Source organism: Capricornis sumatraensis, chromosome 17 (assembly GCF_032405125.1).
Source record: "Capricornis sumatraensis isolate serow.1 chromosome 17, serow.2, whole genome shotgun sequence".
Lineage (NCBI taxonomy): Eukaryota > Metazoa > Chordata > Mammalia > Artiodactyla > Bovidae > Capricornis > Capricornis sumatraensis.
The window spans coordinates 62,529,307-62,541,243 of NC_091085.1; the positions used below are offsets into that span (position 1 = coordinate 62,529,307).

General features: G+C 48.6%; 1 protein-coding gene across 1 annotated transcript; it reads right to left on the reverse strand.

Annotated features, from left to right (window-relative positions):
• Positions 1-480: 480 nt before the first annotated feature.
• On the reverse strand, positions 481-10,860 carry PRKAB1 (protein kinase AMP-activated non-catalytic subunit beta 1). The gene is made up of 7 exons (XM_068989728.1): positions 10,458-10,860; positions 6,752-6,915; positions 5,823-5,916; positions 5,425-5,539; positions 3,459-3,592; positions 1,966-2,034; positions 481-1,750 (listed from the first exon to the last, which is right to left on the reverse strand). Exons 1-7 carry the CDS (start codon positions 10,614-10,616, stop codon positions 1,673-1,675), a joined length of 813 nt encoding a protein of 270 aa, XP_068845829.1. The 5' UTR covers positions 10,617-10,860; the 3' UTR covers positions 481-1,672.
• Between the last annotated feature and the right edge of the window lie 1,077 nt (positions 10,861-11,937).

Below are 11,937 nucleotides of genomic sequence, written 5' to 3' on the forward strand. Positions count from 1 at the left end.
TGGGGAGAACAGCTGACTCCAGAACATCCTGTGGTCTTCCCAGCAGAGGGTCATGATCCCAGGCTCCCCTGTGGTGCTTGTTAATGAGCAAGACCTCTGACCCGGGGAGGCTGCCAACTTGGGCAAGCCAGGGACTTTCACTACTGCCTCTACTCAGCTCCTGCTGTGAGCAGCTCCAAGGGGCTCAATTTTATAGCCTCTTAATAGCCTAATCTGTGTGCAGAACAGGTGGGTGAAAGGCCCCCAGCCCTGCAGACAGCCAAGCTGCCCTGTCCTCTCATCCCAGAGTGCCAAAAAGACGGTACCATTTTCAACGTGTGCCAGGGCGGGAAAAAGACTGAATAGCGCTGCACTGAACAGACCTCGGGGTGAGTACCAGTCTCCTCCAGATGACCGCGTGAAATCAGAGCTTCCCCCAAGTGCATGTCCATTATCTTTACAAAGCTTTATTGCAACCTGTACATCAGGGGGACAGTTATTCAGTGTTTTGAAAACAGTAACAAAGAAGGGCACAAATACTGGACACCAGGGAGCTGGTTCCTCCATCTCCCAGCAGGAACCCAGGGCAGGATGACAGCTTCTGCTGACCCGGGGACAGGAACCTCGGGAACAGGCACATCTCCGGCTGTGTGAAGAGGTTCGCTTTGGTCCAAAGGATGTCTTCCTGATACAAATTCAGAAGGCGGCCACAATTTCTAACTTCCTTCCAGAATAAGCAACACCAGTTGCTGCAGCCTTCTTTGCTAAGTAGGAACCAGAGGTCCCAAGCAAGGTGGCTGGAGTAGGGCAGGGCACCTCTCCACAATCTCCTGGGTGGCAGTGCCACCTCGTTACAGTTCTCCAAAAAAGCCGACACCCTTCTGGCTAGCAGTGGTCAGTCCGCAGGATCGCCCAGCTTAAAGGAGGAATCCGGCCACGGTTTTCCGAGTCTGTTCTGAGAACAGATTATTGCTGAGCACAGGTCACATGATTGAGTCTAGCTGGGGTGATTTAAAAATTGCCCTAAGGCTGTATAGTCAGCCACTGCTGGTTTAAAAAAACAAAAACCACTTGATGTACATAAGCATAAGAAACAACTGTAAAACTTCATCTGGAGATCAGACAAGTTCTAATTTCTACAGAAATCACACCTCCCTGCAGCAGGGAGTGGAGAATGATCTATTGCTTGATTTCAGGGGCCAGGCAGGACCAGCACCCACTCGCTGGTGGGTCTGTAGGCAGGCCTTGGCAGGGATGCGTCAACATCAACACACCAATGATAAGAGATTCTGTGTAGCCTTGGGACCCGCTCCCCAGATTTTCACTAGCACAGCTCTCATCAGCTAGTGTTCATTTTTGGCTTAAGAAAAATCTCCCTGTTCATGGGATTTAAATTTAGGCCTGCACCATCCTTCACACTGCAGGGTGGAGGCTATAGGCCGTCCTACTCCACCCTCGGCCTCGAGGAGCCCCGGGGCTCACAGTCACCGGGTGCTGAGGGCGCTGTTACAGACCGAGGCGCTCCAGGAGCTGCTGTGTCTGGAACAAACCCTCAGGTAGGTGTAGGGCGGGTATGAAATGCCTTACTGAGTGTGAAATGGGAAATTTACAGTCCGTTCTGTCTAGCGAAGAGCATGCATGCATGGAGCCTGGAGGTGCACGCTGCGCCTGGGCCCCAGCAGCTCCCACCTCTTCATATGGGTTTGTATAACAAGGTGGTGACGTATTTTTTCTTGTACCGGTGGGTCGCGCTGAGCACCATCACTCCATCCTGAGGAAGAGGGTGGAAATCATCAAAGGCAGGGCTAAGTCAGGATGCTCAGATTTTAGGGAACATGAGAATCATCAAGAGGGCGGCATAAACACAAGTGCCTGGGCCCGGAAGCTGCCCTCCAGGTAAGGACTTCAGGCCGTTCCAGCACTGGGGTGGGGGGGGTTGCCTCACGGCAAGAAACACAACTAAGAGAATAACAAACAGGTCTTTACCTTGATGGAGAGTGCATAGAGGTGGTTCAACATGACGTGGTTGGGCTCAGGGAGCAAAGCTGGATCACACTGTGGGGGAACAAAAGCAGACGTGTGTGCTTAGGATCTAGAAATCACGAAGATTCTCCCATGTTTCATGGGACTGGATTTCAAAGGAAAGGACGCGGCTCTCAGGCCCCTTTCTTCCTAAGTCAGGCAGTGAAAGGGCTTGTCCATGATCACAGAGGAGATGAGGGGGTGTGCCTGGTGACTAAGCGGAGCTCTTGGGGTGTCTGCTGGGCACACCAACGTGCATCTCTGATCAGGCTTCATCTTGGTCTCTAGAGCGTGGGCCATGGCTTTGCCCTCTTGTTGGAGGAGCAGAAAGAAAACTGCACTGCAGGTGCTTTTAAAGAAAGCTGGGGAAAAAAAACAACTATGCTCCAGGCTCCTGAGCACTGGACTGCAAGTCTCTGAGACTCAGATGGTGAGCCTAAAGAAAGCACTGGATGACTGGGGGTGGGGAAGAGGCGCTATTGCTTCACACAAGCTCATGTATTAGACCCAAAATGTTGCCACATCTTCCTATTTTTAAAGAGAAGTCAGAATCCAGGGTATTTTCAACGTACACTCCCCAGTTTTATAAACGCTAAAGCGTGTGACAAAAGCTGGCTCAGCTATCAAGTGTGCGCATGAGGCTGCTCTCCACACAGGGGAGGGTTGGGACCTGGTGCCCAGGGACAGTGAGCCCCCGGGGAACACACGTGATTGCTGCAGCAGATGCTGGCACATGTGGGCCTCCAGCCCTGCACCTTAGCACACGTGCACCCACCTGTGTGTGGCACCCAGACAGCAGCATGATTACCTTATCACCTAACAGGCATGTGTGTTTTAGGTGATGGCTTGGACCAAGCAGAACAACATCTAGATTCCCAAGAATTACAGCTACTCTGCTCAGTCCAGAGCTGGGGGAACCGGGCAGTTCAGGTTAAACGAGATGGAAAGTTAAGGTGCTCTTAACTTTAACAAAGTGCTCTTCAGGATCCAGGAGAAGGCACGCTTCTTTTCAGCAGTAACATCAATTACCAAGGGCAATGTGCATTACCCACAGACCCTAAATTTTGATCCAGGTGCAATGATGCTTCTGAAGGCAATTCAGTGATTAAAATGAGATTCTAAAACTTGAGGGCCAGAGGAAGAATTCTATCATCAAGTAGCTTACTGAGAAGAGGGAGTTACATATTTTGTCATGAAATTAAAAAGGAATGGGGCTCAGGCTGGATGGGGGTGGAACACAAGAGGAAGAGCTCAGAAAGGCAGCATGGGACGGGGAGGCGGCGTCTGCTCTGGGGGCACCTTGCGAGCAACCCTTTCCTGTATCAGAGGTGTACCCGGCAGAGCACTGATGGGCGACACTGACCACTTTCACCAGCTGCTTTGCCAGAGGTGGCCAGAGGGGAGCAGCGGAACGTAACCACGGAGGACGGTCTGGGAAATGTCTGGATAATACTCACGGAAATGCCCGTGTCCTTGTTTAGGATGACTTGGAGGAGATGTGGTGGGAGGATGGGAGGCGCTTTAAACCGCTCCTCTGGTTTTGAGACGTAGGGCTCCTGATGGTAGGGTCCCGGCGGGGAACTGGACAACTCTGGGGGGAGATGGCCGCAGGACACTTACTTGAGAAACTGGAGTTCTGGGTCAGAGTCACAGGAAGCTGTTTGCAGTGACCCGATCGACAGCCACACAGGCTAACACTTCCTCCTCACTGCAGGCAGGGCCAGCAAACACCTCAGAGAAGCTCAAGGCTTCTAGTGAGGCTTACATGGTTAGGCCCAAGTTAGGAGCACTGCCAGCCAGAATAAAAACGAAAACAGGCAACCTGTTGACACAGGGGCAAGGGCACATTTCAAAACTAAAACAAGAAGTTGAAAACCTGACCTCTAAAGGCTCTCTGCCTCTACCGCTCTCAGGTTCTTTTCAAACTCATGCTCGAGTATATCACTTACACAGATATATTAAGCTTCTAGCAGTGTGGTACTGTGAAAACTCAGAAGCCGCTCACTTAGTGATGTCTGGCCAGCTTGCAGGCACTGAGCTGTGATCCAAAGGACACTGGGGATGCATGTGGCCGCCTGAGACTCGTGCTGTCCACGTGAAGCTGAGATGGCCTGGCTCCGCCAACTCCTTCCTCGTCACTTTGCAGGGGACAGACTCCCTTCACACAACCTGGGCCCACCACAGCAGGAAACAAAGGCACCGAGGGCAGGAAACCGAGCCACTGGGAACTAATATATATTTTGAGGAAGGGAGTGTCTGAGTATGAGAAGACCATGGGGAGTCTGATGCTGGTTTACCAGCTTGCTTTCCCCAGGTGACTTCTGCTACAGAACCTTGACTAAAAGCTTTTGTATATGTGGCCTAAAATTTCACTTATCAGCAAGTAAAGGTATCTGGGCATTCCCCCAATTCCCACTTATCTGAGTAAGAAATGACTTCTCTAAAGATCAATTAGCTATGGAGAGTGGAAGACTTATTTTGTGATGTCTGAGTCCTGTTCAATGACCTTACTTGTCAGCCACATGGTCCACCTGCTGGTGAGAGTTCTGAGCTGATAAACAATAAGAGATCCCAGGGAAAACCTCTGGGCCCAGGCAGGTAAGGGAAGACTCAGTCTTCAAACTGAACTGAATCTGTTTACTTAGACAGTCAGGCACACTCCTGGGGGATCTCTGCCCCACCTCCCACAGGGGTCCTGGAGCTGTATAAAGCCCTGCCCGAGGGGGCAGAGCATATGGTGGGGACACTGAATGTGCCAACACGTTGTTCTCCCTGCCTTGCACGTGCTGTTTCCGAGCAGTTTCTTCCTGTGGGTTTGGATGGAAAGCAACTCACTGAATGACTGACCATCGAATGACTCTTGGAAGAAGGGCACGTTATACTAGGTCCCTAACCTAGCAGGTTGTGCTGTGCAGCCTGTCTCGTGGTGAGCCTCCTCCTCTGAAGGGATTCTGACAAGGTGCAAATGGAATGTGCAAGTGACAGCCAGGGTCACTGAGGGGTCCATTTATCACCTGGCAGGCTAAAACTCTCTAGGAGCCCCAAGCGGGCAGGCGCCCCCAGTGCTGGCCCCTCACCGACTCAATGCTCCTCTCTAGGGCCTTATGGGCCTGGCCCCCGGTACGAGAGCAAACTCTGGTTCCATTTCCAGTGTCTGCTTTCCGTGGCCAAGCAGGCCTACTAAATCCTAGAGAGGGAGCCCCCGCCCCCTGCCCCCAAATGACTTACTGCTCCCTCGGAGCTAGATTTCAGCAAGTTGACCGAACACAGAGTTAGAAATTAGTTTTGTGGCCCTTTGGGGAGATATTCACGTCCACTGATTGGGTGGCTCCCGCTCAAGAGGGAGAGGCAAGGGGAAATAAGCATAATTTGAAATGACACGGCCCCCACCTGCACACACAGGCATAAAATAACTGTTCGTACCAGACACATCGGAGCACTTTTGGGAATCCACCATCAAAGCATCAAACACTTCAAAGTCAGTTCTCTTCACCTGAATGATGTTGTTGACTGTGCCAAGCTGGCTGGTGACTACTGGCTGGGAAGAGACAGACAGGTAGAAATCATAACGCGGAGGGTCTCCAAAGGTATTCTTTAGAGGATTTAGCATTCCTGGTGGGAAGGCTTCATCTCCTGGCCCGCCAACCGGCTCATCCAAGTCAAGGATGCCAACAGGCTGACAATGAGCACTGCTATCTAGCTCGGTCACACACAGGGACTTCTACCAGCAGGACAGAGGGACCTGGCAACTGTCTCTGAGGGTAGGCTCTGGGCTTGAATCATGTGGGCAGCCAGAGGACCCAGGGCGGGAAGAAGAGTACCTCGGAAGGGTCGTGTGTCCACTGACCATCCACAAAGAACTTGTACTGATGCTCTCCTTCCGGCAGATCCAGGATGGCTACAAAGTTATTGTGGCTGCAAGAGAAAAAGGAAGCAGAGGGTGTCAGTAGGGTGAGCTGCACTCTGAGCTGACCTGCAAAACCAGCCACGGAACAAAACAAAGCTTCCACTTAAAATCAAGCGTTCAGCCACAGGAGAAATAAACATTTTTTAACCAACTGAGACAATTCATTATAATGATCTCAATCCAGAAAAGCTACCAGGAAGTAGCAACATAAAGAGGTTTCCTGGAAAACTCGCTTTGCCCAAATACTACGAATCTACACTCCTACCATCAAAAACTCAACAAACAGGCATCTGTTCTCCCGCTATGTGCAAAGTAACACCTGGCAGTCTGGAAGCCAAGGAGGACAGCAACACAAGATAAGCAGCAAGCTGCCGGCCAAGTTTTACCCTTTGTCAGTTTGCCTAGCGCAGGACAGGGGATCAATTTCACAGGATGTACAAAGTTCCCTACAGAAACTTGTGTAACTACCAACAAAAAAAGGTTCCAGGAAAACCTCTCTCATTTGATTGTTTTCTTCCCTTGATGGGCATGACTTATAACTGGGCTGAGTGGCTCCCTCCTACACCAACTGGACTCCTGGAAAAGCAGGCAGTTAGTTCCCTGTCGAGAACCAGGCCCAGCCTGGTTCTGTGTGTAACAGAAATACTCATAACCGAGTGATGTTTTCTTCTAAATGTGTTTTTTGGGTGTGAGATTTTAACCCTGTGAATTATTAAGCATGACTATTTTTCCATTCAGCATCTACTTTATAAAAACATCCTCTTCTATTCACCCACAGGGATCATTCAGAAACCAGAGGATCCCTGGGTTAAGACAAATATGTGAACACGTCCACGCAAGTACCTTCTAGTGAGGGGAAGTTTACTCCAGTTGTTAAAGGACCCAGACAAGTAAACTTCCTTTCCGCCCCCAGTCCATCGAAAAACAGTTGGCCGAGCCTGGGCAGGAGCTTTGTCATTCACTTCCAGATCGTGCTGCCAGGCCAGGAACTCCTCCTTCTCTGGAGCCTAGAAACAGAGCAGTTTACTCAGGAACAGGAACAGTGAGAGACTGTTACCTTAATACTGACAATTCATTCTGAAGAGGCAGCTGTCACTACCCAGGTTTATATTCCAGCCCATTAACTTACCAGCTGTGCCTCAGTTTTCCCACTTGCAAAATGGAGAGGATAAAAGTAATTCTTAAGGTTGTGAAGGCTGAGATAGTCCATGTAAAATGCTCTGCATAGGGTCAGACCCAGGGTAGGTGCTTCATAATTAATAGCTATTGTTATTGCTGTTATTCAAGGGGTCCACATCAAAACTTGAGAAATTATAAAACTCGGAAGAAGGCAGCAATGAATTTGAGACTAGCTTAATAAATGTTATTTTATTCCCTTAATTAAGCAAGATTTGAAGTATATGAAAATTTATTAGGGACAATGCCAGAGCTTTCAACTTGACAACTGGCAAATCCAGGTGCTGAATAAGGGAAAAGCTACTCACTGAGTGCCATCTAGGCACCACGGAGAAAAAGGTAAGAAAAGACAAAGACTGACCCTCATTAATTGGTAACTTCTTGTGTGGGCAGTGTTGTGTAACGGAGGTATTCTGGGGTGAGAGAAATAAACCCGTTTGACTCTCTGTGAAAGATAACGTGGTTTTCGATCTCTTACATTTTTTCCTAGTCAGAAGCCAGCGTAGGAGTTCTAGGCTGTGACAGACTCTTAAAAGGTCTAGTGCAAGCTTCTAGCACCTTCATTTCAAATACTGACCTGAGCTCATTTAAAAGATACCTGCATTCTTTGAGCTTTAACAAAAGCTACAGATTACCTCTTGAGAAACCTGTATGCAGGTCAGGAAGCAACATGCCAGTTAGAACTGGACATGGAACAACAAGGCTGTATATTGCCACCCTGCTTATTTAACTTCTGTGCAGAGTATATCATGAGAAACGCGGGACTGGAAGAAACACAATCTGGAATCAAGATTGTCGGGAGAAATATCAATAACCTCAGATATGCAGATGACACCACCCTTATGGCAGAAAGTGAAGAGGAACTCAAAAGCCTCTTGATGAAAGTGAAAGAGGAGAGTGAAAAAGTTGGCTTAAAGCTCAACATTCAGAAAACAAAGATCATGACATCTGGTCCCATCACTTCATGGGAAATAGATGGGGAAACAGTGGAAACAGTGTCAGACTTTATTTTTGGGGGCTCCAAAATCACTGCAGATGGTGGATGCAGCCATGAAATTAAGACGCTTACTCCTTGGAAGAAAAGTTATGACCAACCTAGACAGCATATTGAAAAGCAGAGACATTACTTTGCCAACAAAGGTCCGTCTAGTCAAGGCTACGGTTTTTCCAGTAGTCATATATGGATGTGAGAGTTGGACTGTGAAGAAGGCTGAGCGCTTAAGAATTGATGCTTTTGAACTGTGGTGTTGGAGAAGACCCTTGAGAATCCCTTGGACTGCAAGGAGATCAACCAGTCCATTCTAAAGGAGACCAGCCCTGGGATTTCTTTGGAAGGAATGATGCTAAAGCTGAAACTCCAGTACTTTGGCCACCTGATGCAAAGAGTTGACTCATTGGAAAAGACTCTGATGCTGGGAGGGATTGGGGGCAGGAGGAGAAAGGGACGACAGAGGATGAGATGGCTGGACGGCATCACTGACTTGATGGACGAGAATCTGACTGAACTCCGGGAGTTGGCGATGTACAGGGAGGCCTGGCGTGCTGCAATTCATGGGGTCGCAAAGAGTCAGACACGACTGAGTGACTGAACTGAACTGACAGATTAAAGAATCACAGACTGGTATCATTTTCCACTGAGGGTGTGATAACTAACCACAGTCAAAACACTGACCTACAGAGAAGGCAATGGCACCCCACTCTAGTACTCTTGCCTGGAAAATCCCATGGACAGAGGAGCCTGGTAGGCTGCAGTCCATGGGGTTGTGAAGAGTTGGACATGACTGAGAGACTTCACTTTCACTTTTCACTTTCATGAATTGGAGAAGGAAATGGCAACCCACTCCAGTGTTCTTGCCTGGAGAATCCCAGGGACAGGGAAGCCTGGTGGGCTGCCGTCTATGGGGTCACACAGAGTCGGACGCAACTGAAGCGACTTAGCGGAGAGTACAGTTAAAAAGAACCCATGACTTTTTTTTGTCTGTTCGTTTCTAGGCATTTAATCCAGTGTGTCTGCTGTATCTTTCAATAACTTCTATGGAAATGATAGGGGAAGTTATTTAAAATAACTGTATAGATCACTTCTTAAGTTAAATATTTCTTGTGAAGAGTTTTAATTTGGCAAAAGAACAGATACTTCTTAAAGAAAGTAGTTTGATAGTTTGATTCTTATGATGTCTTAAACAGCCACTTCTGGGCCAAAATTATTTCCTGGGGAAGAGATATCAAACTGTTGGAAAAAGGATTTCAAAGTTCACTTTGCACACAACCTCAGGAATGCGGCAAACTCTGAAAGCAAGTTGAAATGACAGGCTGGAGGGCTAAGGAAAAGCAGACTCTTCACAGTTAGCCCAAAGCCAAGATTCAGGTGAGGAAATAAGATAATGACATGGTCACCCACTCCAGCATCTGAGGAAACACGAGCACAACCGGAATGGCCTGCCAGACAGTTAGCCTAATAGACAGTGATGATTAGCGGGCAACCAGAAACTAACAGGCCCTTGGGGGGGAGGGGTACTTGTCATCTTCCCTTAACTGACTGTCCCTTAAGCATTTAGCTCATTTCTTTAGGCTATACCACATACATATCAGCTGCCAGAATCACTGAGTACTCTTGGACTGGGCTGTGCCCCTAGAAACAGACCATATGAGGTGGTTAGCAGGAGAGCAGCTACAGCAAGAATCGAGAATGATCTTCAGTTTATCATGAGTTAAAGCAGACTGCAGCAGGACATTTAAGTTTGGCCTGTAAAAATGTTTGCTTTGGCCTGTTTAAAATATTAGGTCATATATAAACAATAGGAGAGAGAAGCTGAGTAGCAGCTGGCTGCCTCCTTTAAACTGATGTTTCACTTACTTACTGGCCTCCAGAAGTCAAATTACTCTTCTGTGCCTGCTCTCAAGGGTGAACCACAAATTTTCCGCATAACTAAAGACATCTGGGCAGCTACAGTCAGCTATTCAACTCTTATGTTTATTTTACACGTGTTCTCCAAAACTGAAAAGAAACTGTAAAACTACAACAAAAGGCTCCGTCAACCTACTTAAAAGTGGTGGAAGATTCCTGAGAGCTGTGAAATTAATTACACCTAAGAGAAAAGCAGAGAGTGGGGCTCAATTACTGCTAGTGCCACGATCTTAATTAATCAAAAATTTGAGCCTGTCTCAGCGCTGCCTTTTCCTTAATGATGTTAAACGAAGTGAATTCCTTCCCCCTCGGGGAGACCTTCTCACATCGGTAATTAGACACAAGTTACTGAGCTAAGAGGGCTCTTCCACTTCTTAATTAGAAGGAATAGGGCGCGGGGTGGGGGTGTGGGATCTAGAAGATTTCAACGACAGTTAAGGGGAATCAGATTGTCCCACTCGCCATTACCTTGATTTCCTCAGAGTGAAAGAGGTCGGCGTCTTCGGGACTGTCCATCAGGATCTTGGGCCTGTCTCCATCCTTGGAGCCCCCGGAGCTGTCCCTTCGGGGTGTCTTGTGGCCGCCCTGCCGGTCCAGCGCAGCGCGCTCGCTGCTCGTGTTGCCCATGGCGAGGGTCTACGGGGACACTGGGACGCCAAAGGGGCCTCACTCCAGGGGAGAGACAAGGGACACCCAGGATCTCCACCAGGACCCTAGGGAAAAGTCAGATCACTAGGTACCAGAGCCCGCAGGCTAAGGTTCGGGGTCGGGATCCTGACTGAGCCGCGACGGCAAGATTGAAGAGGTCTAGCAAAGGCGCTTCACCTGCTCAGACAGCCGGCAATGTGAACCCACCTACAAAAGATAACCCGACACTCACCACACAACTCTCCAACCTCTTAGAAACTTCCGCTTCCGGCACTTGCGCAAAGGGACCCGACCCGCAGAGTTGGGGGTGGCTGAGGCTGGAGAAGCCCGCGAGGCCAACTCGACCTCACTTCCGCTTCCGGTCCAGGTCCGCGCACTGGCAAGCTCCCTAGACGGTCCCGCGGGCTTCGGAGAGCGCAGTCGCAGTCGGCCGCTCAGGCCCGCGCGGGACGAAGCTGCTGAAGGCCGGCAGGGGGCGCAGAAGCGCGCAGGTCATCTGGGCTTCGGTCCCGCTCTGGCATGAGTGACAGTGTTACCTTGGTTATCTTTGCTCACTTCCAGTTGATTCTACACTTTACAGCCAAAGGGATCGTCTTAAAGGGCAAATCTAATTAAAAGACTCCTTAAAGCCCTTTAATGCGCTAGCTCTCATGCCTTTGAGTGCCTGAGAATCATGTGGAGTGCCTGTTCAAAATGCATATTCACATGCCCCTAATCTCCTCAAATTATGATTCGGAAGCTCTGGCGTGAGCTCTGCATTTTAATAAGCACCCTAGGTGATTCTGATGCAGATAGTCTTGTAGGTGTTTGAGAAAATGACAGACCGTTCAGCTCCCTGGAAAATTTTCACGTTTTTCAACTCCCAGTAGCTTGGGAGTTGTAAAATCCTGGAATTATTAGTGTATTTTCAAAAAATTGAGTGCACAGCCTTTTGACAGGTAATTCTGCAAGCTATTTTAAAATCACTTTGAACATCATTCTGCATAAAATGCATTTATTTATTAATGTTTGTCTTTTACTATGGCCGGTGCTTCAGCAAGAAGTGTGCATATGTGGGACTAAAATATTCTAATATTCTCACTTGTTAGCCACTGTTAGGATTTATGGTGGTGGCGGTGGTAGACTGTGTGTGTATGTTGTATTGTTTTTGCATGTGAGTATCTCAAAATGCTTTGAATTTGCTGGGCCTGAGCATGCACTTTGTCCACTGAACATGTAGTACCTACATAGTGCCGGACACTGTATGAAGTTAAATGGGAGACACAAATGACTAAGATATGGAGAATTTGGCAGTATCTAA

Bases quoted from the DNA above. Each gene is read 5' to 3' on its own strand.
- PRKAB1 (XM_068989728.1), bottom strand. From the start codon at position 10,616: ATGGGCAACACGAGCAGCGAGCGCGCTGCGCTGGACCGGCAGGGCGGC. The intron at 5,917-6,751 runs GTACTTGCGTGG...TTTCTCTTGCAG, and splicing joins AAACTTCCCCTCACTAGAAG to CCACAATAACTTTGTAGCCA. The intron at 5,540-5,822 runs GTACTCTTCTTC...GTCTCTTCCCAG, and splicing joins GGACACACGACCCTTCCGAG to CCAGTAGTCACCAGCCAGCT.